At 40.0% G+C, this 26,026-nt stretch overlaps 1 protein-coding gene across 1 annotated transcript in view; it reads right to left on the bottom strand.

The window, feature by feature from the left end:
- Positions 1 to 4,051: 4,051 nt before the first annotated feature.
- The window catches only part of bckdhb (branched chain keto acid dehydrogenase E1 subunit beta), a 96,907-nt gene continuing 74,932 nt past the window's right edge, over positions 4,052 to 26,026 (bottom strand). The window contains exons 10-11 of the mRNA XM_061718215.1: positions 9,221 to 9,371; positions 4,052 to 4,528 (exon numbers count right to left, since the gene is read on the bottom strand). Coding sequence (XP_061574199.1) covers positions 9,231 to 9,371 — 141 coding nt within the window. The 3' untranslated portion in view covers positions 4,052 to 4,528; positions 9,221 to 9,230. The remainder of the gene's footprint in view (positions 4,529 to 9,220; positions 9,372 to 26,026) is intronic.

The following is a 26,026-nucleotide window of genomic DNA, read 5'->3' on the forward strand; positions in this document are numbered from 1 at the left end:
ATCAATGTATAACAAAAACATTTCAGTCAAATGCCACAGATTAATATTCCCCATTAGTCTATTTGGTGACTGTTTGCCAATGGTCATCTGACGAGTTTAAAACGTTCAAGGACCAAGCTGGTGACCGGATGAGTGTGCAGGTCTGCAGAGCCCCTGTGCCGGCCACTCACGTGATGTTTTTTGAGGTTCTTTGGTTGCCTGTATTACTTCATACAAAGTCTTTTTTTATATTTTCAGTTTATCTTGAGTTTTAAGTGCCTTTCTAAATCGTATAACATAAAATGTAATAATCGCATACAAAAGAAAAAAATGTAGGAAATGTATAATGTATAGGAGCCCTTAGAGATTTGACGAGGATGCCTGCTCCATGCACTCCAAGGCCTCATAGCACATCCAGGGCTACTGTAGATCTAGAGATATTATGGTTTTGGTTGGTTTGGGAATACCTCAGTGTGACTAAAGGCAAATCTGGGATCTTTCCTTTGGCTGTTGCCCCAGCTAACTACTCCTGGATAAGTGACTGGAAATAGATGGATGGATGAAAATAAAGAGTCTTCCAAAGGATGGATTCCAATTATGTAAGAATGATAAACACACCACAGTGAATATGAATTCAACCAGTTCGGTCTCCACAAGCATTTTTCTATCTACCACACATCATCGCTGCAATTTAGCAAACAAACTAACCAAGCTGTACCTTTTTATGTGATTTACTATCGAGATATAAAGCACAAACATTGTAATGCCATGAATGTTAATGATGCTGTAAAACATGCCTCTGAGACCATTACAATGTACAGCAGGCCACATTACAGTGGTTCTATAACCTCCAGTAATGTCTGGGTGACATGCCACCACACCACCACAGCATCTTCACCACCCGGAGCTTCACATCGTGACTTACCACCCCTGGTTTTTGCGTTTCATGTAAATATAGTGTGTAATGACACACTGTCAGAGCATAGATGCTATTATGGCCTTCCTACCAAGCAGAGGTCATCTTTGCCACCCCACCCAGAGGAGAGGCGGCCACACCACCATGGTTAAAGGCCCTGTTTTCACCAAGACCAAAATGACATACATGATTTTATCTTTACATTTTGAATAGGGTTTGTGGTGGAGAGAGTTTAGTCTTCCATTTGAAACTTTAAAAGGGTTCAGTAGATACTCGGTGATTAGTGGAGTTGTTTGCCTGATTGACTGGCTGTCAGCATGATACACATACCATAACGGCTTAACTACTAGGAGTCTTCCTGGCATCTCAGCCGGAAGTCAAGTATATGTTTGTGAATATGAGAAACAGAAAGATAGTTCTCCAGCTTTAAGGGGATCTTAAAAGGTCAGTCAAAAAAAGAGATAGTGTGTGTACTGCAAAATGTAATCATTTTTAACCCGACTCGCAACAGCCCAGTTCCATCACAACCACTCCAAATGTTTGATTTTTGCAAGCATCAGTATAAAAATGCACTTTGCTAAAAGGTTTTATTTAGCAGCACAATGAAAAGTTCAGGCTGTAGTTTTACTTTTTTTTTGGTGGTGTGCAGATTTGATCCTGTCAAGCTTTCTAGTACTACTCCATTTCCGTCGAACACGACACGTAACTTTTCCTGTCCCACTTTGAAGTCGTTCTCACCTTTGACCTAAACACCACTGATGGGTTGAACTGAGCGTTAAAGACGCAAATTAAAAGGAGAGACCTTGAGGCATGAGGCCATCTGGTCCGCCTCATGTCCCTACTGTATATGTTTCATTAGCAGGCTGATTATTTTTTCCCCGCAGCATGAGGACTAAATTAACAAACCCTGGCAAAGCTGAGTGCAGTGAACGTTGAGCATGTGAGGAAAGAAACCAAAACTTTTACTGTCCTACTAAGCAGTTTCCACGTGTTTATGCCTTCTTGTCTTAGTAGACCCCTAAGGAATGTGAGGCAGCGCGGTCGTCTGGGTCAAGGTCTTTGGTCTTTATATGCACCATGAGATGACTGGCATGAATTATAAGCAGTTTCACATGTGAGATCAGTTAGGTGAGGTACCAGAGTGACAGGATGGATAAAAGCACTGATTTATTGGTAATATGGGCAGAAATATTCTATGGTCTCCTTTTAAGATAAAACAGGCAGCAGATATAAATCCAAAGATCCATGCTGTGTTACTGTATTTACAGTATAAATACAGTATATGAGGCACTACTATCATAAACTGAGATAAAAATGTTCAAGTGGAAGAATCCTGCTCTTATCTGGGTCTGTGATGTCACAGTGCTCTGGAACAGATCAATCATGACATCATTTCAGGTTTAAGCAGCGGCCATTGAAGTGGTTGTGTTGCATTATTTAAAAGTTTTAGAGTCGATAGTCACTTCAGATACCAAATCTATGTGTGAATTAAATTATAAGGCAACACTTTTCCACAATATGTCCCCTTTAAAGATCAACCTGCTAATATTTTTATCAATATGGACTATATTCAGCCTGGCCAGCCATCCTAATTCTTTCATCTCTAGAAACTGGTCGTTTGACTTGGACTTGTATTTCCAGGTGGCAGTGATAACAGAGGCAGAAAAAAGCATGTGACGTACGCAGAGCAACAACCGGGCTAGTTTTAATCGTAGGCTGTATGATTGCTGGAGAAACCCTCTGTGACGTTACAAATAGGTTTCTGAAGAGTACTTTTGAAGCATCTTGGTCTATTAGCGCCATTGCAGTAAATGGGTGGAGCAAACAGGCCCAAGAAGCCACCCACCTTATGTTAACTGTTAACTGTTAACCGTTAGTTATCCGTTTTAGCTCGGCTGAAGTAACTTGTACTAACCCAAAGCTGTCAACATGAGACATTTTCTCACACTCCCGTGTAATGTTGTTTTTTTCTGACGCTGTAAAAGTAATGTTGACAACGTGTTGACTGACATGCAGCCCCCAAGAGCTTAGTTTGATATTTCTTTGTAGGGGGATCAGGTTGGGGTCATATATGTGAAAACCTGCCCTGAAGTGGCCAACCACTTCACTCTCCATCCTTCAAATCAGCTTTGGAGCATTTGCGTTACATCATCAGCTGCAAGACGTTCACGAACATTTGTCTGCATCACAAGTGGTGAGTTGCAGTATGTTTGTTTTGGTTTAATAATTGTAATACTGAATTTGTAATTCAGTATTTTAAGCCACAAACAAATTGTTCTGTTGAAAAAAGGCAAAGCAGAGTACCTTAGATATATATTCGTCAAAAAGTCAAAATTTTGACTCGGCTTTGTGTCATCTGCCTTAACTTCTGAGGAATCCTTCATGTCCAGGGGTCCGTTTCACAGCTCCGAGCTGAACCTGAACTCAGAGAAACTGAGTTTTACCTTTCACATGGTGAAGTAATTTAACCCGAGCAAGAGGTTTCAGTTAAGCCAGTTTCAGAAACCAAGGTAACTCATGTACGGAGCCAGTTACCATGGGAACTGAGACCACTAAATTTGAAATTACTCTAATGTACAGTTTTATGGTCTTACACTGCATTTCTTTTATTTATGTCTTGCTTTTCTGGCTATGTACATCAATCCAGGATCAAGTGGAGATAAACCTACTTGGTCCTGAATTTACCTAATTGTGATGAGTTGAAACTCTAAATGAGGAAGTTTACTTATGTGTGATGTCAGCAGCACAAAGGTTACGGCTTTGATGATCATTGTCAAGAAAGATAATTTCAGCATTGATTACAACTTCCTCTTGTTTACAAAGGAGTTAACACTTAAATTTGCATGTAACCTTCACAGTCCTTTCACATTTTCATTGTGTCACCTTTGAAATCCTGATCTTTTAATCCTAGTCATTGCTTCTTGGCAGAAACTTCTTCGAGAAGTACAAACAGAGCTAATCATGAAGATCCTGTGTCCTTAAATAGGAATAAGCGGGTGTTGATTGATGAATGGATGGATGGACAATAAGTCTAGCAAGGGCAGGTCATGCTGGAGAAATGGGGAGGTTTTTTATCAAACAAAATATATGCATGCAAGTTAGGTTCTGATGTGATGCTCAGGACAAATCAAATCAAATCCATTTGCCACATCAAGATGTGTTCAATAGTTCAGATGGTTTTATTTTCCTTAAAATCCACAGTTGTTTAATAGATCAAAACATTGCAAACAAATCCGTGTCAAACTAAATAAAGATTAGAGCAAGGTTCAATCAAAAGAAACAGCACAGATAGGCCTACGGTGACAAATCCAACCAAATACTGGATTCCCTACAGAATCCAAACAAGAAGAAAACTTCATCGTGTTATATGTGAAAGGCTAAGGCTGAAGTGGAGTTTCCCCATCGATACAGTCGATCACATGGTTCCTGTTTTGCCTGAGAGAGCAGGGTTCTTTTATCCAGATGCAGCGTCTCGCAGACTGAGGACACAGAGGGACACAGAGGCCATCTGGACGCAGCTCTCTGTTTGGATGGTCAACATAGTGTCTTTTCCTGGCTGCTCTCCACCTGCTGGATGAATGAGGAGGAAAAATGGGGAGGAAATGTGGCGTTCAGGACTACCAGGAGGTGGCTCTGGAAAAAGAAAAGGAGAGGTCCAATAAGTGAAAAACTTGGTGATCTGCAGTGGATGGACGGCAGATGAGGGAAAGTAGAGCAGGGTGGAGGAGATGAACGATGAGTACGAGAGGTGAAGTGTTGGATTCAATTAAATGTGTAATAAATGCTCCACTCCCTTTCAAGCCAACATTCAAATAATAATTCAAGATGACAGAGACAATTAAATAAAAAAAAAGAAAGAAAGAAATAGTCTGGCCCCTGTACGAGGTTTATTCATCACTTCTGCAAGCAATAAAAGACAGGTTCTGGTTCTGGGTCTACTGAACTCTTGAGGACAGAACCGTGACATGTACTGTATGCCCCGTTAGCATTTGATATGAAAATCATCAGGGGGTGGTCCGACTACAAGTCTGCAGATCTAAATGCAGGTGTGAATGCACCCAAAACAGATGCTTGAAGATCCTGAAACGCGTCCAGGTTTACATCAGGGAGGCCGCGTTTCGTCTTCAGACCACTTCCAGAAACATTCCTGACTGCTCTGGAGGCAACGCAGTGATTAGCGGCACATGTAAAGGTTTTGTTTCAACTGAACCGGGGCAGGCACATGCTGAAGATAACAAGACACAGGCAATTTGTTTCGTTCGAGATGTTTATTAAGCGCTGGAGGCAGGCCAGAACAGATTAGGTCTTTATTTGCTCCTAGTTAGGAGAGTGAAGTTTGAGCATTGACTGACAAAAGTTGTTTGTTATGACTGGACCAGCTGCTGGTTTCTGGACACTTTCTTTAAATGTTTCAAAAAGTTAGTCTCATCCTGCAAGGTGATGAGACATGTCTTTTTTTCTTCTTCTTAGTATTACTGTTGATAAAGCTGACAGAGTGGATCCACAATCTTGAGCCTCCTAAAGAAATACTGGAGTTAAAATAACATCTGATCCAATGTTAGACACTAAGGGCCCGATTTACTAAGATCCTAAATAAAGAGTACTAAATTGCGTGTGCACTGAAAAAGTTTGCACGTGCTGTTGTTGTGTGTTTTGCGGGTGATCAACTAAGATTGAGTGCACAATTGATAACAGGTGCAAACCTCAGTATTTAAATGAGGTGTTGCTCGTCATACGGTTTGCGCCATGGAGAGTCTGGATGGAAAGCAGGATATAGTCGCAAGCGCAAAATGAAATTTGACAAGTTGGAGTTATAGATATTAGTGGAAGAGGCAAATGGTTGTGCCGTATTCAGCACCCCTGCCGTGAAAAGCACCCCCTCGTATATTCAATGATAACTAGACCAAGAAAAAAAACAACACACTGACACTTCAATATATTTATATATACACACTCACACAAACACATACTTAGGAGTTTATATTATATATATTGACAAATATTATGGAAGACAACACAGTAAGCAGGCTATTAATTAATGACATCAATAACCATTTACCCGATTTTTGTTATCTGTGACTGTGATTGTGGGAAAGTATGACTATTGTGGAATCCATGAGCGCATTTAAACATGAATCATTAACACAAAACTGGACGCTAAACAGAACGAGACACGGAATGAGAATATCATTTTTGTCAGACGAGGGGGTTCTTTTCACGGCAGGGGTGCTGAATACGGCACAACACCGGGGTATGACAACTGCAGAACAAGTATAGGCGCACAATAAGAAACACTTTTTTCTCCATGAAAACACGTGAATTATTTATTATCACAAATAAAAAAATGAATGTGCCTCCTGTGGCAACCTTTTGCTGAATAATACTCGATTTAACATTCAAATAAAATATTTCTCCTTTTGTATGTGGAGAATCCTCGCCATCCCCACCCCAGTCCTCAAATCAGGCACCAACAAGCATCCCTGCGTAATGCTGGGCAGATTAGCACCTTCCTTTCGAACTCATTGCGTGTGGTAAATGGACATATTTGCATTTCCCCCTTCCAGTATTTAGCGATTTCTGGCGGGTACGCCCCATATTGATTATTCATCAGGGCAAAAGTACTAAATGAACAGCGTGTGCTATTTTGCGCATTGTGGGTGATGTCAAGTTTGCACACGTTTTTACGCACGCAAACCTTTAGTAAATCAGGCCCTAGAAAGTGTAAACTTTCGTCAGGGACCAAAACAATCAGTATTGAAAAGTTACCCAAGTACTAAAAAAAGGATTGTGTAGCTATTTAATGGGTCACTCCAGCTCCTTAAATGACTGTGAACTCAAAAATGACTCAAAATTGTTAATCCATTTAAGTGATAGTGTAGATAAGGTACCTACAGAAAAACTGGAGAAATTACAACCTTGTAAATGTTCAAAATGTGTGTAAAAAGGACTATTTGAACACATATCTCTTTAATCGCACCAATCTCATATGTAATTCTGTTCAAGTCGACTACAACGTCATGATAATGTGCAAACTCTTGTCAACAGAGTTCATGGCTTTTACTTCCATAGAACTTGATCAGTACTTAGATATCAATGACAAAACAGGAAAAGCGTTAGAAGAAGAGGCCATTAACTCAAAACTGCTTTGATTCATGCCTTTATGGTTCCTAATCAACATTTGTACTCGTCATTATCTATTAATTTCACCTAGAGATGTTTGAAATGCTCCTATAACAGAGAAGACTGCAGTCCAACATTTGGCTCTGGTGTCGACTGCTTTCTTCACTCATGGTATCTGATCAACACATGAAATGGCTCCATGGGAACATTTAACCAACATCGGAGGCGTGTGAATGTGCAAACACTGCCAATGCCAAAGCTCAAGTCTTTTCCACCTTTTGAAAGTAAGTGCTCACAACTGAGATTATTATCTGAATCACCATTTTACTGCACAAAATGTAAAACTGGCTCCAAGAAGAGCCTATTTTTGTTGAGGTGGTTCAATAAAAAACACTACAATTCTGCTGTATGGAAAAGTAAGAGCTCCAGCTATTTCAGGCTTTGTTGAGTCTCTCCATTTTCTAGAAGGATAACATTTAGTTGCTGGATCATTAAATAGATAAACAATCCTTTTTGCTTTGTACTTTGACATGTTTTCAGTCTTTGTTTGATAAATTGTGTTTTTGAGTTATTAATTAAAAATGTACTGATTGTAATGGACAACAGATAGAAACAACATCCCAAAGTTACACGATATTCAGCAGGCACTTTTACCCGAAGCAACTTTCAACAAAGGAATAGAGTCAAGCTACAGTAACATAGTCGATCACAAAGTAGGTGCAGATAAAACACGGGTGTAAGCCTTTACGACAAGTTCATTTCGGCACGTGTGGACCCTGAAATCACCTCGTAGACAAGAGACAGAGAGGTGTTTTATTGAAGCAGCCACAGGTAGCCTGTGAAGATTCATGAAGTGAGATGTGACGTGTGCCTGTCTGGGCTCATTAAAGACCAGACGCACGGCCGCATTCTCCACATATCTGGAGGCAGGACATAACCATCGTCGTTTGATGTACACTTGGTGTTCGTTTGGCTATTTGATATATATTTGTTGTTTTTAATGTTTGATGTATATTTGTTAGTTTGATATAATTTGTTTTATTTATTGTAAATTAGTTTTTTTTATTATTTGATGTACATTTGTTTTTGTTATTTGATGTACATTTCTTGTTTATTTGATATAAATGTGTTTTTGTTATCTAATGTATACTTGTATTTTTTTATTGTTTGATGCATATTTGTTGTTTGATGTACATTTGTTGTTTGACGTATATTTGTTGTTTGATTTATATTTTTTGTTCGTTATTTGATTATTCTTTTTTAATTGTTTGATTTACATTTCCTATTCAGTGTAGTAGATAAATGCTTCATACTGGTTAATAACTTGAAATCCAATTGTGGTCATTTATCAAAAGATTTGTTATGACAAGAATACAAACTCGGGACTGGTATGGATAAGAATTATCCGTTTCTTTATTATTTTGTGTATTTTGTGTTTAAGTAAAAAAAGAAAATCAAGACATGATCAGAGTGTAGGCTTTGATTCAACAGGAATCACAAAAACAAATAATTTACTATTTAGAAATTACAGCTAAATTTAAGCAAAGTACCTATATTTAAGGGCCCAAGACTATTTGGATAATGTGACATTACGAGAGTTTTTAATATTTGATGGAAAATAATTTGCAGTCAGTGACAATCTGAAATCTGAGGCCCATGGACAACATTAAAGTGTGGTAAAAAAAAAAGTGTCTCTGGCTTACCAAAAACAGAGACAAAACAACAACCTGAGAAAAAGCCAACAGGACATGCAGGAAATTAATTTTCCTCCTTTGAGGTCTTTCTCTTGGACTTGAAATTGGTAGCAGCAGAAGAAGCAAGAAGCTGCCGACTCTGTACTTGATATCAACTCCAGACCCGCGATCTGCTTCAATCATCTTCAAGTAACAAGGGAAAAATGAAAGCTCTGAGTCGCGATTGTTTTATTTAAAATGGATTTTGGTGGTCCATAAAAGGGGAAAAAAATACCAGGCACAAAACTTGTGGACGCAATTGTACAAGTGTGCTGAAGTTTTATTATACTGTAAAATGGAGAGCAAGAGAATAAACGTCCTTTGATGAGACCTCGTTCATAGTTAACTCACCTTTCAGTGACTTCACAATTACAATATTTGGATAAATAACAGATTGTAAAACAGACATCAGCTTTTCTATAAATCCAAAAAACTGAATTTGCTTTAAAAGAAACTGTCAGATCAGTTTTACCTGAAAGGGATCAGTATTTCATCATCCTCTTGATTGCATCAAAGCACTTCCACTTGTCTGGGATGTAGAAAGGCTCAAAGATGTGAGGGAAGGGGGTGTCGTAGCCACAAACCCGACTGATGGGGGCCTCCAGGTTAAGGAAGCACTCCTCCTGCAAGAAAAAAACAATAATCATGAAGACAACTATTACTATCAATGGTCCAATACTGTTGGTAGTCAGTGCTCATTCATTCGGACGCAATAGCTAACAGGTTCACAGTTTTACTGATGGATTCATCAGAAAACAGTCAGGCAGCGATTGAGTTGAATCGTTGATAGAGCTGTTGCAGCACTGCTGCTTCACAAGGTTTGCAGATTGAAATCAGTCTGGGTTTCTTCTATGTGGAGCTTTTTTTAATTATTTTCCCATTGACTTCTGCTCATCCAAGGTGAGGTTGGAGGAGCAGCAGCCTAAGCAGAGATGCTCATGCCTCCGTCTGAACGTCCTCCAGTTCTTCCAAGGGTATATCGACGTTTCCCCAGGCGGGCCGGGAAATATAAGTTGCGTTTCCACTAGCAGGATTTTCGGATAAAACCACCAGACAGGAACCTCTACCAGGGCCAACCTCCTTCTCAGCGCCTTCAGCTGGCGTGTCGCCATTACACTTTAGCACCACACAGGGACATTTGATTGAACAAATAACACAGTTGACCAGAAGGTGGTGGAAATTTACTTTTTTTTCTATTAGCACAGCAACATAAAAGGGGACAAAAAAAGAAGAAAGAGAAGAAGAAAACACGTCAACAATGGATGCTACCGCTGTGGTACGGATTGAGATTAAAAGAAAACCCCCCGTCGGACCTCTACATTGGCATAATACACCAACATGACCTGAACCCAACTCGTCGGCCCAGCTATCGGTTTTTCTTGTAAATCCCAACTTCATCAAATGTACTTGAGCAAAATGTTTCTGGTTCAAATGGCTCAGATGAGTTGTGTTCACATAGTTAATGTTCACGTGAGAGTGCTGAACGTAATTCAGAAATCCCGATTAGCAGAGAGCCCCCACCAGGAGGGTCCTGTTGGCCAACCTGAGTACCTTTCCTACCACAGGAATGCTTTTCACCCTGTAAAGCTTCTTGAAGGCCACTTTGCAGGGGCGTTTTAGTAATGGATATGTAACCCCTCTTTGCCTGATTAAGTTACGGGTATTATTGTGTTTCAAATTCAATTCACAGTTTGGACCAGTTATCAGAATTTTAGAGAAACGCTCATGGAGTCCACGCTTCCACCCCCATGGCTCTGAACAGAAGTGATGAGCTGGTTTTGAAGCTGGATGGATCAATGCAGGCAAATACTTGTGCACTAGGACAACATTTTGAATGAAGCCTTTATAAGATAAGGAAGTCATAATAGAGTTGTAGCTGATGTGCTGGACATGGCGGCCTCAGACGCTAAAGAAGAGGCTTGGGACCAGAAGGTGGCTGGAAGGGAGAAATACATTATTTTCTTTCTTTCTTTCATTTGCTAAAAGGGTCAAGGGTAGTAAATGAACATGGCAGCCTCAACTTCACTTTTCAGTGAAGTATGCTTGAGCAAAACAGACCCGTAACCTCAAATTGCTCCCCAGTTGCTGAAACTCTTAGTTTGTCAAGTATTGACGATGGTATTTTATGATTTTGAGAGAGTTGGTTGTTAAAACAGTATTAAATACAATCACAGATTTACTTCTGAAGCTTGTCTACATGTGTTTTGTGCATGTACAATAAGTCAAAGTGTAGTGAACGCAAAATACATTTGAATGCATGAAAAGTGTTGTGATAAATCACAAAGTAAAGATTTAAGACCAACGGGGTTTGTGATGCAGCTCGCAGCTTGAAGGAGCTCTAGACACTAGCGAGTGGGTATTTGGTAATTTTAACCTTCTCTACCGCATCTAGTGGCTTGACTCAGGAGTTTGGATGAGGGTTTTCCCCCAAATCCACGTCAATCTTTGATTTGAGAGAAAAAACCCTCTCCAACCTCTTATTTACACAACTGTATACACCTAAGGCAAGACACAGAAAATGGGCACTCAAGTCTGAGTTCTATTCCTAATTTTAGCGTTGAAGGGATACAGATGCTCCCCTAGTGAACCTTTTTTATATGAAACAAAACCTTTGTTTGCACCACCAAGTAAATAAATGATAAAGAAGAAGGACAATTATAGTGAATGTGAAGTTGAGCCAGTCATCACTGAAGTATCATGGGGTCATCAGCTGGAAGCATCGACGGCTTGGAAGGAGAAACGACTTCTGCTTTATATGAAGAGGATAGCCTGCATGTTGGATCCCACAGCCTAACGTGCAGATGATCAGCAGGGAGATGTGCAGATGGAGGGTGGTACTCTAAATACTAATTTAATTTTTCAAGTTCAACCGGTAAGGTCTTCAAACTCTAAAGATGATATAAAAAAACAACCTTGTTTATAAAAACAAAACCTGATTTTGTGCATGTGTCTTTTCTCAACAAAGGAACGAGTGTCAGATGTGATGACCGTGTTGGACAAACCGTCGCTTAATTAAATAAATGAAGACGATTGCAACAACAGCTCAAATCTTTTTCTTTTTTTCATGTTTTGGAAAATGACAAAGATGATTTTGTTTTTAAACACTTCCATAAAAGATTTGAAGGAAAAGAAAACACACGTTTAAAGAGGTTTTACAAAAGTATGGCATCAACCATTTGGCAATTACAACCTTTTCAAGTATAGCTCCTCCATTTTCATGGACTTATTTGGACAACTGACATAAAAGGAGGTAACTGACCAGATTCAATCCATCATGACTTCAAGATAAATAATAAGCAAATAAATTGACAAAAGGTCTATACTTGACATCGGGAAACCGTTTCACTCAAGCAACAAGCAACAAGAGCTCAAGGAGATATTAAGACAAGTAAAGGAGACCATCATCGCCTAAAAAAAACAGTATAAATCTATAAGAGATGGTAAAATCTTAGGAGTGGTCACATGAATACTCTGGTATATTCTGAAAAAAGATAGGAAACACTGGTGACCAGCAACATAGAAAAGGTCTGGAAGACCACAGACGACAGCTGAAGTGGATGATTGCAGAATCATTTCCAAGGTGAAGAAAAACTAATATTACTAATCACAAGATCAACAGAATGTAATGTCAAAATCTCCATTCATGAATGTAAATACACAGTATAAAACAAGGTACAAATCACTGTTAATATTCAAAATCCAGATTAGACTCCCCCATGTTCAAAAATGTGTTTATTTGGACAGAAGAATCCAAGATAATCAGAATGATGGGAAGAGAACAAGTAACAGGTCCTCGTCTAAAGTCCTCGTCTAAAGTAGACCACACCATGTGTCAAACATGGAGGGGGCAGTGTTATGGTATGGGCATGCATGGCTGCCAACAGAATGGGCTCACTGGTGTTTGTTGATGAAGTGACTGCTGACAGAAGTAACTAAATGAATTCAGATGTGTACCAATCTACACACACTGCTTACAGTCAAAACCTACGCTACAATACTGCTAAGATGGGACTTCACTGTAACAGATGAACCTAAAAACCCTGGGTTCATTATCTGGGAAAGCAACCAACGACTTTTTGAAGGCAAGAAAGTTCAAATTAATCAAAAAGTGTTTTGTAAAAACTGATTAGAAACCAAATGAGAAAAAACACACCTGTCCTTGTCACTTCTTGTGAAATTATTTTTTAGTTTTATGCGTAATCTTGTGCCCTTTGTTCCATTTTCACCTACAATCCGCGTCTGCACCAGCATAAAAAACCCAGCCATCCATGTAATTCCACATTATGGGACTGCCAATTGGCTGCCATGGAGCAGCTTGCCTTTTGGCAGGGCAGGACTTGTATGTTTCACACTAGCTTTTACATTTCTAATAAAACATCTGGCAGAGTCCGGGGAAATGTCAGGCTCGATGAGGAGGACTTTTGTGCAGACTATAAAAATACAGAACAACAAGAGAAGCAGACAAGAAATTGAACAAGTTTGCTGTTTTCGTTTTTTTGATGTTTTAATATTTACGATTCAAAATCTCCGTCTTGATCAGCACAGTTTAACTCTTATGCCAGTACCAAAATGTACAAAAACACATTTTTGAGACGCTAACAGCTCAATATAATTTATTTGTTTTTTCTTTAAAAAGTGTTCACATTAGAAGCAACCATCTCGTGTAAACCTGCATGCATTTTGTATGTAGCGGAGTGTAAACCTATAAAAGCATGCAATAAAGGATTATGTTTATTTTAAAAGGATATTCTGCAGCAGGCTAGACAGATTTGTTGGCACCTCTGAATTGATCATAATTGATTGTATCAGAGTCATGTTACAATCTAAAAAAAACCAACTTGCTGTGCAGTCTGGTGTCATTGCATGCACCGCACTGCGAAGGAGAAGAGTTGTCTGAGAAGGTCAAAAGGAAAATCATGTATAATATGTTCAAGGTAAAAGCAACAAAACCATCTCCAGGCAGGTTTATATTCCCGTGACTACAGCTGAAAATATAAAGACAGTAGCCAGCCCTTCAAGGACACGTGTTGCGTAACGCCAGGTTAAACAGAATAGTGGGAATGGTAGACAAAGACTCCAAACACCCAGGCTGACGCCCAAGGTCAAGGTACGTCACTGTCTGGTTACACCATCGCAGCGTCTGAATGACAATGGGCATTATGGGAAGGTCCACTGTTAAAGGAATAAAAGGGAGATACAAAATTGCTAAAATAAATGCTGAAAAGCAACAAAGCTTCTGGGAGAATGACTGATGACTTATTAACTATAGCATTTTGGCAAGGCCTTCCCTGATGAAAGATGCTGTTTGGGCTGGAGGGTATTTGACTCTAAAACCTGCACTTGTCAGCAGTGGTGTTTCCTGTCCAGATCTGTAGCTCCCACTCAACAGGCGCTACTGCTCCCTCACACCCCCAGAGGTGCAGCCCATGAGCCGACCACCGATAACAAACATGATGGTCTTCACTCTGGAGGACACTACATCCATGTCTCCAAAAATAAAAGTTTTACATTTACACCCATTTGACCATAAGACAGCTGTCTGTCTTGAATGAGCGTTGGTCCAGAGAAGAGGGCAGCCTGTCTGAATCAGCGTCTGTGGATATCATGGTCACCGACGTTACAGCAGAGCTGCTCCTGAGCCACTTCTGGTGCTGGTTCACAAGAACCGGTTTGCTTTTTCATAGCTCGGTTGCTACGGGGAGCCACGTCATTACGTCACTGCAAACGTCAGTTACGTCACTGCAAACGTCAGTTACATCTATGCAAACGTCAGTTACTCTATGCAAACGTCAGTTACGTTACTGCAAACGTCAGTTACATCTATGCAAACGTCAGTTACATCTATGCAAACGTCAGTTACATCTCTGCAAACGTCAGTTACTCTATGCAAATGTCAGTTACGTTACTGCACACGTCAGTTACATCTATGCAAACGTCAGTTACATCTATGCAAACGTCAGTTACATCTCTGCAAACGTCAGTTACGTCACTGCAAACGTCAGTTACATCTATGCAAACGTCAGTTACTCTATGCAAACGTCAGTTACGTTACTGCAAACGTCAGTTACATCTATGCAAACGTCAGTTACATCTATGCAAACGTCAGTTACATCTCTGCAAACGTCAGTTACTCTATGCAAATGTCAGTTACGTTACTGCACACGTCAGTTACATCTATGCAAACGTCAGTTACATCTATGCAAACGTCAGTTACATCTCTGCAAACGTCAGTTACGTCACTGCAAACGTCAGTTACATCTATGCAAACGTCAGTTACATCTATGCAAACGTCAGTTACGTCAATGCAAATGTCAGTTACATCAATGCAAACGTCAGTTACGTCGCTACAAACGTCAGTTACTCTATGCCAGTGTTTCCCAACCCTGGTCCTCGAGGCATGTCCTGCATGTTTTAGATGTTACCCTGCTTCAGCACACCGTGATACAAGTGGCTGTGTCATCAACAGAGTTGTGCAGGCCTTGATGACAAGATAATTAGGACCATTCATTAGAATCAGGTGTGTTGGTGCAGGGAAACATCTAAAATATGCAGGACAGTGTGCCCCGAGGACCAGGGTTTGGAAACACTGCTCTATGCAAACGTCAGTTACGTCTATGCAAACGTCAGTTACGTCTATGCAAACGTCAGTTACATCTATGCAAACATCAGTTACGTCTATGCTAACGTCAGTTACGTCTCTGCTAACGTCAGTTACATCAATGCAAACGTCAGTTACATCTATGCAAACGTCAGTTACATCTATGCAAACGTCAGTTACATCTATGCAAACGTCAGTTACATCTATGCAAACGTCAGTTACGTCTATGCAAACGTCAGTTACGTCTATGCAAACGTCAGTTACGTCTATGCAAACGTCAGTTTGCATAGACGTTTGCAGACGTCTATGCAAACGTCAGTTACGTCTATGCAAACGTCAGTTACATTTATGCAAACGTCAGTTACGTCTATGCAAACGTCAGTTACGTCTATGCAAACGTCAGTTACGTCTATGCAAACGTCAGTTACGTCTATGCAAACTGACTATGCAAACGTCAGTTACGTCTATGCAAACGTCAGTTACATTTATGCAAACGTCAGTTACATCTATGCAAACGTCAGTTACATCTATGCAAACGTCAGTTACATCTATGCAAACGTCAGTTACGTCTATGCAAACGTCAGTTACGTCTATGCAAACGTCAGTTACGTCTATGCAAACGTCAGTTACGTCTATGCAAACGTCAGTTACGTCTATGCAAACGTCAGTTACATTTATGCAAACGTCAGTTACATCTATGCAAACGTCAGTTACATCTATGCAAACGTCAGTTACGTCTATGCAAACGTCAGTTACATCTACCAGTGCATCAGTGGAAAACAGATGGAAAAATTAAGCTTTCAAAGAAAGGAGCACTATATCTGCTATGAAGTGCTTGGTTATGTTTTGATGTAGATTTGGTGCATGTTTTACGGGGGGCCTTGAATCTGTGTTAAACGTATCCAAGAAAAGGTATACTGGACTTTCTTAAATAGTGCCCTGACCCCTGAACTTAAGCTTGTTGGACATCTATGGAAAGATGCAAAATATTACGGCACTGAGTGAGGAACAGTCTCACTGAGACTTGTTCTGATACCGATACCAATATTGGAAATACTTGCAAATACTAAAAAAATAAAGGCATTAGTGTAAGTGAGTATCTGCCTCTGTGCACCATCCGATAGCATATAATTTTTTCCTAACTAAATTCCAATTCATCTTTATTGCTCTAAAAGTCAGAACAAGCATTATCTTTATACGGGATTGGAAATTCTTGTTTTGAGGGGCCTGAAGCAGCAGCTCAATAGCTGTTGGACTGAGCTGGCTATCCAGCATTACCATTGTATTAACAATATCGCTTTATCTTATGCTGGAAACTCCTACCAGGAAAACTGTTACATGTTCCTTATGCAAGGCAGTAGTTTCCAGACGGAAACCAGAATAATCATGGACAAACCAATGGAATTATTTGTGTTAGATGATCAGACCCTGTTTGAAAATGTGGGATTTCCCTGTGTAATTGAACATCTGGAGCTGTGGTACAGTTTCTCAAGTCAGAAATGAAACTATTGACTGCTCTTTATCTTATAGATAGTTAATAGCTACAATATCAGTATTGGCCGATACCCAAAGCCAACATATTGGAACACCTGTAATAAACATAAAACTGTAATCTGGCAAAGCGACATTATGCTGTGAGATTTATTCCAGTGTGTTTTTGTTTGCATTTTAAGAGATCGGACATGGTGGTTTATATTTCTCATTTCCAGATATGACAACACAGCAGACAAAGTTTAACACATTGCAAATTATTGTTTTATATCAAAGGCTCTCTTAGGCCGTTTTCAGACCATGACTTTCTGGTGGCAAACTGCTGCACTGTTCAGACTACATGACCTCTTATACACTGCTAGATCTGAGAGCAACGTTGTCATCTCCAACACACTTTGCCAACAAAACAAACACAGGAAATACAAGGAAACACAAATGGAAGCAGAGACAGTTTGAAAAGAAAATTAAAGAAGAGTAAAAAAAAAAAAAAAAATCCTCAATACTAAAAAACTAGCTGCTCATCTGTATTGTGGTATGCTGTGTTGTGTCTCATTTAAGCTCAACAGTGGCTTCACCTGGCTTTTCAGGTTCCACTTCCTCACGGTGACTTCAGCCAAGACCTTGCTCTCTTATTGGTTGTAACTCGACCGGAGAGTCCCCCGACAATTCCAGAAATTTGGCATTTAAGAAATCCATCAGCAGTTGGAATGGCCCTGTGACATCCTTTGAGCTGTTTACTACTTACTATTGAGTACAGATCAATAGTCATCCTAAATTACTTCAATTTTTCTTTTAAGTGATGACAAAAATCCAAGATCTGCAGAAAGTCCATCCGTTTTAGTATGTAGGGTTTTTCTGTACCTGGTTGCTGGTTCTCACTGGGTAGCTGCATTCACATTGTTAATCAGCTGTGATAACACTTATTGAACGAGAATAGTTCACCAAATCCTCATCCTGTCTCAACTAAACTGTTCCCTCCTCCTTTCTGAAATTTTAAATAACTTAAGAGCAGATTCTTTCCAACAGGCTGTGGCAGATCCTCACAACAGCCACTGCGCTGTGGTGATATAAGATAGGATAATACTGGTCTTCTCTTTTTTCCTCTGTCAGTTTGCTTAAGCACATTACTATCATGTGCTGACAAATGTCCATGGCCTTAGGGTCTATGAAGGATGATCAGTCTCACTTGTGTGTGTGAAAAGTGAATACTGAGCGGAGGGAAAACACACGCTACGACTTTTGAAGGGCAAAAAGCCGGTTCTTTGAAAATGTGAGGCTTTCACTGAGCTCCACTTGCTGCAGACTGCAGGTATGTTTTTTATCGTCACACAGCTTTGAGAACAAAAGGTGATGTGTTTTTTTGGGTTAAGATTTCATCACGTCATATAGTAAATCACAAGAATGATTCTTCAGGCCTGTCTTGAAGATCGCTTAATTATCACCAAGATGGCACCAAACACAATGGCAGGAGAGTACTTGAAAAGGTGCATCCCGAGGCTACGGTTTTGCACGTCTATGTCATGTCAGGTCAGGTCTAGATTAACACAACCATGGTCTTTCCATAAATTTGCATCTGTGCAGGCTTGACTGGAAAGCTCAACCTTCTCACAGTATTTAAAGAATGAATGAGCTGAAAGGCATGTAGGGGGGCGGGATAGAAAGAAAAGGTGCCTTCTCTTGTTTTCATTTCACCTCAGCGTATCAATGCGGGTGATGCTGCGAAAAGATCATGTTCACCAAGATCACAACCTCTAGATCTTTTCTCCGCATGCAGACGACCGGTCAGACAGTACCATTAAGTTCACTCTTTAGTCTGGATCAGATCTGTAATCTCCTCTAAATAAATTTACTGGAAGTGGGAGGAAAGTACAGTAGTCTCCAGACCGGCCACCACAACTGGACAGAGGAAGGCCACACTGCTCAAATTTCATTCAAATCGCTGTTTAGCTTTTTGGAAATGCATCATTATATGTAATATTCTTAAATGTCGGAATATAAATATGTTAACATGACAGCAGGGACTATTACTATCCTGTATTGGTAAAGGGTTTAAAAATACATCTCAGCGAGGGCTTGGAATCACTATGATTTGATTTTGTCTCCTATAGCACAAGAAATAAAACATAAACAAAAAAATATGTGATTGTCAGAAACACCCGCAGATTGGAGGTTGCAGTCAGACAGAAGTGGGGAAGTGCCAGTATCACATTCTATATAATTTAAAGCCAAACCATCTGAATCTCAGCTGAAAACAGGCTGAAACTGGTTTAAAGCTCATGAATGCTTGCAAAAATCACTCAGTGACGTTGGGCTTTAACAACTCTCAGAGCTTATAGTTGTATAATTGATGTTGATCTATGAAGAAATGCTTCTGGAATGTCTCAGCAATTAATATTCTGGCCTTCCGGGACAAAGTTTTAGGTTGGCGCCTTAACCCTTTCACCTCCAGTAAAAAAAAAATAAAAATACTCCTGTTTATATATCTATTTAAAATCTGTGTCTTTCCTTTTTTGTTTCATCATGTAAATACTCCTGTAAATATTCAAGTTTAATTCATGTCATCTTAATTGTGGACTGTTTATTTCATTGTTATTTTATTCTTCATCATATTTTATAACTTGTACTTTTCATGGGTCAGGGAGAACTGTAATTTAATTTGTGCAGTATGTCTATAGCATATCTGACAATAACGCTTGAAACTTGAAAAATGTGAAACTTTCTCTAGAAGTTATTGTGGAACCTTGACCTAATCAATACTTCACATCATTTTTATAGTTGAGGGCTGCAAAGCATCCCTTGGTCAGGTTTTTGTTCTAATCTAAAATATATACTGTCCATGCAGTTTGTCTATTAAATTATAGACAATTAATTCATGATAATAATATAATATAATAATTCATCACACAAATTTAAATACTTCTGCAAATTTAATATTTCCTTAACCGTACCATGCATCATGAATTCTACAGTGGGAAACTAATTAAAAGCCATTTAACAATAGATGTATGAGTGTGGACAGTTTAGTTGCACGCTCGTCTATTCCATTGAGTGTCATCCCAAAACCATTGAATGTTGGATTGAAGAAAATCACCATTTGGATGATTTTTTTTTGCAGTTTTAATACTTGAATCCATTTTTGAACATCTTGAACTTTTTGCATTATTACTGTAATATCATTCATGTATTTTTTAGAAAGTTTTAACCAGATTACTACAACACCACAAACAGACCTACTACCTCAAAGACATAAAGTTTAAACTGAAAAAACAATGAAGGATATGGATTTGAAAGAGTAATTTTTTTTATGTTTGTTTTTTAAATCAGATTTGACAAATATTTAATATTGGGACCAATGAAAACACAGTGAAATTGAACTATTTAAGATTTTCACAAATCGAATAATAAAAGAAATTGAACGTGTCTCAGAGTTAATGTAATCCTAGTTTGAGCAGTTTAAGTATTGTGAGTTCTGAACTGGTTCTGGTCTAAGGCCTGGTTCCTCTAAAAGCAGTGGAACAGTTCTTTGGTCTTGCTGTGATTCCAAACTAACTTCAGCGTTGTGTCTTCTACACTGGTTGTTATTCAGAAACCAACGTCAGTGTTAGCAGAGATCGCTTCTACTCCAATTCAAAGTGGGCCACCTCTTTTCAAGGGCACATAAATTACCAATATCGTAACACCAATCTGTGAACTGAGACTGATGAGTGAAGACGTCTCTGACTCGCAGCCAGTGTGCATCTGTCTTCATAAACTTTGAATGGGGTGACGTCATCCGTTGAAGACATGAGTTGTGGATTGCATGCTTTGCGTTGACTACGTTGCCTCCATCAAAAGTTGGGGGATTTTTAACTTTTCCTGCATCAGCCAAACCAGTTGCAGATATGAAGCTATAGCCCAGCCAATTAACTTGTACACTGAGCCAGTCAAAGCCGGCCATTTTGAACACATATCAGAGGACAATGGATACAAATATCATCATCACTGTCTTCCATGGTGAAATTCACTTCTCTGTCTGCTACAGGAGACAACTTGCCTCAACATCATCTACTCCAGATTTGAGAAGGACCACTTCACGTCGGTCCCTCGCTTATCTTCTTGCCCTCTCTCCATCTTTCATCAACACCTTGCCCTGCGTCCCTGCAACCTCCTTCCTATTTCGCCCTCCAGCTTCTCTAACCCACAGTCACAGGAAGTGAGTAACACCAAGAACCCTTCAGGCTTAATCCCCTTCATGTATGCGGGCCCGTGCAGATCACCTGGCTTCACTCTGGTATTCACTCGGCTATTCAACAGATCACTGCAGCTGTCTGAAGTCCCTTCGTCCCACAAGACTGAATGACTACAGACCTGTTGCACTGACATTTGTAGTCAATAAGTCCTTTGTACCTGGTCCTAGACCACCTGGAGTCCCTTACAGGAGACCTGCTGGACCCCCTGCATCATCCAGGCCACTGGATGATGCAGTCAATATGGGAGTGCAATACATTTTGCTTCAGCTCAAAATTCACCACACTGTTCGAGTTAACACATCCTTCTTTGAATGGATCTACAGCTTCCTGACTGACAGAAGCTAGCAGGTGAGGTTGGGACAGTTCACCTCGGACACTTGGACCATCGGCACTGGTGCCCCCCCTAGATGTGTCCTCTTTCCTCTGCTCTTCTCCTTCTTTTCTTTTCTTTTTTTTTTTTACACTCGTGACTAAGCCTGCTCAGACATGTGAAACTCGAGAAGATTGCGGTTGACACCGCTGTCATACGTCTCCAGGGCTTAAAGTTAAAAAGAATCCTGAGGCTGAACTTTTTTTCCGGTAGCGGGGGTACATGCGCTGGCAATTTGGCATCATTTGCATATTATTTTCCTTTTCACTATGGGTGGTTTTGATATCAAGTTTCGCTAGTTGTCATTGTGTTTGACAGGGTATAATATGACCTACTCTAAAATATGAATATCTGATCTAAAATATGAATATTTTAAATTAAAGGTTATAATGTTATAAGGGTAGGCTAATTAATTGGTGGAATTATTGATAAGCAACCATTTAATTCAGTAAAGGACAATATATATATATATCACTTCCACTATTTATTCTTTTTAAATTTACAAAACACCTTCAGGGCAACAGTTGTAGAATAAAAGAGAGGAAAGAACCTGGCTGGCCCTGAGGAGTTGGTTGCTGGTTCTCCCTCCTAACTTGTGTCTCAAGTCCAGTCCTCTTTCCCTTCACAACGACACAATTGTCCAGTAGAAAACTTGTGACTTATTTCATATCAAGCTCATAAGACTGCAGGACATCTTCTAGTTCCAGCAGAAGTACTGAAGCATTGGAAAGATTAACTTTTCTGGTTGCCAGATGTTGAGTTTTTACTCTGACCGTATCATTATCAAAAAGCAAACATTCATAATTGTCCATGCTCTGGCTGGTGGCTTCATCAATGTTTAATGAAAACACTCTTTTTGAGCTTTTCTGACAGTCGTTTTTTTAAACTCTGCTGCTATGCCATGTGTATTTATATAACTGGCATGCTGATTAGAAATGATCAGGTTCGTCAAAGCTTTTTTATCAACAGCTAACTTTTTACATAGATTTACAAGCGGTTGAGAAATAGAGAAGGATACATCATGTTCAGCAATGAACGAGCACACGCAGATGTTAGGTGGGCCATGTGCGCCGGTACGTCAGCTGTGGCTGCGCTGAAGAGTGGAGAGCAGCTCTATGAGCGGCATCTCCTTCGTGGCGAGGTACAACTTTTTTCCTGCTACTGGCGTACAGTAGCTTTTTAGAGCAGAGCGTGCAAAGGCACCTGGCTCTCTTAGTTTCTGGCACCCGCTACCGCAACACCTGCCGTCTCCGCCCATTTCTTCCATCCATGCCCAGCACCATTTAATTTTCAGTCCTTTATTGGCCAAAGCATCCTCTCCAGACTAAATGATTTTTTTTCTCCACGTTGAAGTCGGTGATACGCAAGTGTTCGTGTTCCTGCGGGCTGAAGCGCACCGCTCTGCGCCCTGCTGCCGTCAAAGACCCGCCCCAGCTCTACTTCTGATTGGCTAGAGTTAGTTTGGTTAAGCGCCAGAGCTGCTCTCCTCTCATTCCAATGGTAGACGAACTCGGTTGACTCAAACTGACAATATCCCTTACCCTATCAACACATATTTAAATGTAAACCGTTACAGTTACTCATCTTTTTCTTTTTTTTTTTTTAAAGCAGTCAAACTCCATACACCGAAGATCCGGCACGGTGCCGGAATACTTTAAAGGAGACCTATTATGGCATCTAATATCTATTTTAAACAGGCCTTGAATGTCTTAAAAACAAGCTTTTGATTTTTTGGCTAAATAAATGAGAAATTCAGCCTCTGAGCCATGTCTTTATTATCCCATTCTCTAATGGTTAGAGTTAGTTGTGGGCGTGGTTTCATGCATCGGAGGCCAACCTATGTAAATCGCACCTGTCGTTACTTAACGACAGGTGCAGAATCTGAACGGCTCGTAGATCCACATCACACTGAATGGATCATCCGGGCGGCTGTACAGACACTGCAGAATTTGGTTTCTTTCCTCCTTCTCTGAGTTGGCAGGCTGAGGGGAGACCACTTTATATATGTTAAAGCAAGAAAAAACCTGTTTTTCATAAAAGGTCCCCTTTAAGCCCTGTGTCTCACTCAGAATGCCAACAAATTTGTATGTTGACAGCAAGTAGATCAGCTGCAGCCAGATCAACTAGGAGAAAAACATGATCAAAGATGGTGGAGGAGATAGTGGACCCCCCCCCCACAGTCCTGAGAAGCCCTGTGTCCACCCTGGAGAACTTCCTCAGGTTCCTGAGGACGACCGTCTTTCGGGATCTGAAGTATGAGCAGAAGATAAGCTTCATCCTCAAGAGGGCCGATCACAGGTTGTACTTCCTGCAGCTCTTGAGAAAACGTGGGCTGTTCCAGCTGCTGTTCCAGTTCCACACTTCAGTCATCGAGACTGTTCTGTCCACCTTCATCACTGTGTGGCTTTGAGTTTCCACCAAGCTGGACAAAACCAGACTGCAGCGCGGACTGCAAAGTGCATCATCGGAGTCCCTCCCTGCCCTCTATCCAACACTTGTACTCTTTCATGGACTTGAAAGAGGGCAGGGAACATCATAAAGGGCTCCCTCTCACCCCGCACACAGTCTTTTTGAACTGCTGCAGTCTGGCAGGCATCTCAGATCCTTCATACCAGGACTAAGAGGCCCACAGGGAGTTTCTTCCATGCAGCAGTCTACTGAACTGATAACTGTTAACTGGCGCAATCTTTTGTACTATTTTGCACCGAGGGTCACCTTATTTGTCTACATACATGGTGAATAAAGTTGATACTGTTTTAATACTGACATAAAAGCTATTCTATTCTATTTCTATTTTTTCTTGCTCCGTTTCACAGTAATAAACATGAAAACAGACAGGCTTAGTTCAGGACAAAGCATATGGTTCACCGAATGCGTCTTGTAAATCTTGCGTGTGTTGAGAAGTGCAAGAACGACAAACGTGGCCAACAACAATGGAAACTGCTGTTGAGAAATGATATCATGATGTTATTACAATCAACCATGAAACAAATACTCACTCTCAGTGGAATAAAAAAACTGTTGTTTTGATCTATTTCTCATCCGTTCAGTACTGTAAATTTTTTTGGTTTGTATTAACTCCAATGGGGCTTGCTAGAACAGTTCGACACTTCATGTTTTAAATGAAGCTACTTCTGCAGAGGAATGCTAGTATGTCAAAACACTTGGACCGAGGGAAATTTGACTTTGATCTAAGAAGATAAGAGCACATGGATTTGAGTTAGTGATTCCAGGTACGGGCTTAAGGCCAAGAATGGGAGTCAAAAGCAGGAGGCTGGCATTATATATCCTGCATAACCTTTGTTTCCAGTGCAGCCCTCTCATATAAATATTAGTCTTTGAAGCAAATTTAGTGCCTCCCCTGTTGGGAAAGACATGTGGAGAGAGGCTACGCTGACTTTAACAATACGCCTGCAAGCTATCGGTTGCTTCTCATTTGGAGAAGCCTGACAAGACAAACAGTAATCTGATTTCAATTCAAAAAGCACTCGTTCCTCTGCAAAAAAACTGGGCGAGAATAGAAACGGCAGTCTTTCAATCAGAACTGAGTAGGAACTTCTGGGCTAGATGTTGCATTGCATTTTCTACCAGCATAATTGAAAACACTAAAGCAAACACTGGTCAGCCATAAAGGACCCATAAAAAAAATAATTGCACTTTAAATAATTTCTGGGGGGGTAAAATATGAAACATTAAAACCTCCTTACTGCTGTGTTTCCATTATTGGGGGTTCCAGGTAAAAATTCCCAGATTGGAATCTCTAACAGGCCCGGCCCTCTTCTCAGTCCCTTTTTTTTCGTGTAATATCCATTTACATCAAATGTACTCCTTACTAAATCTTTCTAGTCAAAATGTTTTAAAGGATTTATGTTCATGTGAGAGGAACATAGCTGAACATAATTTAGAAAACCTGGCCAGCAGACACCTGCTGTCAGGGAGTTTCTCTAAGCCAATCGGAGGGCCTCTCCTACTACAGGAACGTTTTCCGCCCAGCAATGGTTCCTGAAGGTCACTACACTGCAAAAACTCAAAATCTTACCAGGAATATTTGTCTTATTTCTAGTTAAAATGTCAAATTTTTAGTCAAAAAATCTCATTACACTTAAAACAAGAGTCATTACCAGAAAAATTACTTATTTGACAATTTTCACCTGTTTCAAGTAAATTTTCACTTGAAATAAGTAGAAAAATCTGCCAGAGGGACAAGATTTATCTTCTCATTACAAGCAAAACAATCTTGTTCCACTGGCAGATTTTTCTACTTATTTTAAGTGAAAATCTACTTGAAAGAGGTGAAAATTGTTGTTTTTTCTAGTGATGAGTCTTGTTTTAAGTGTAATGAGATTTTTTTTGACTAAAAATGAGACATTTTAACTAGAAATAAAACAAATATTCTTGTTAAGATTTTGAGTTTTTACAGTGTATTTGCAGGGCCATTCCTGGTAACAGAGACACGCACCAATGATCCAGCCCCTGAAAAACTACCTGGAACCCCCACTAATGGAAACGCACCTCATGATGTGTGAGGGGCATACAGGGCCTCTTTTTCTTTTAGTTACTCAAAGCAGTCAAGAGTTCTTGTAATAAAGG

The sequence above is a fragment of the Cololabis saira genome, chromosome 3, assembly GCF_033807715.1.
Source record: "Cololabis saira isolate AMF1-May2022 chromosome 3, fColSai1.1, whole genome shotgun sequence".
In the NCBI taxonomy this organism is placed as follows: domain Eukaryota; kingdom Metazoa; phylum Chordata; class Actinopteri; order Beloniformes; family Belonidae; genus Cololabis; species Cololabis saira.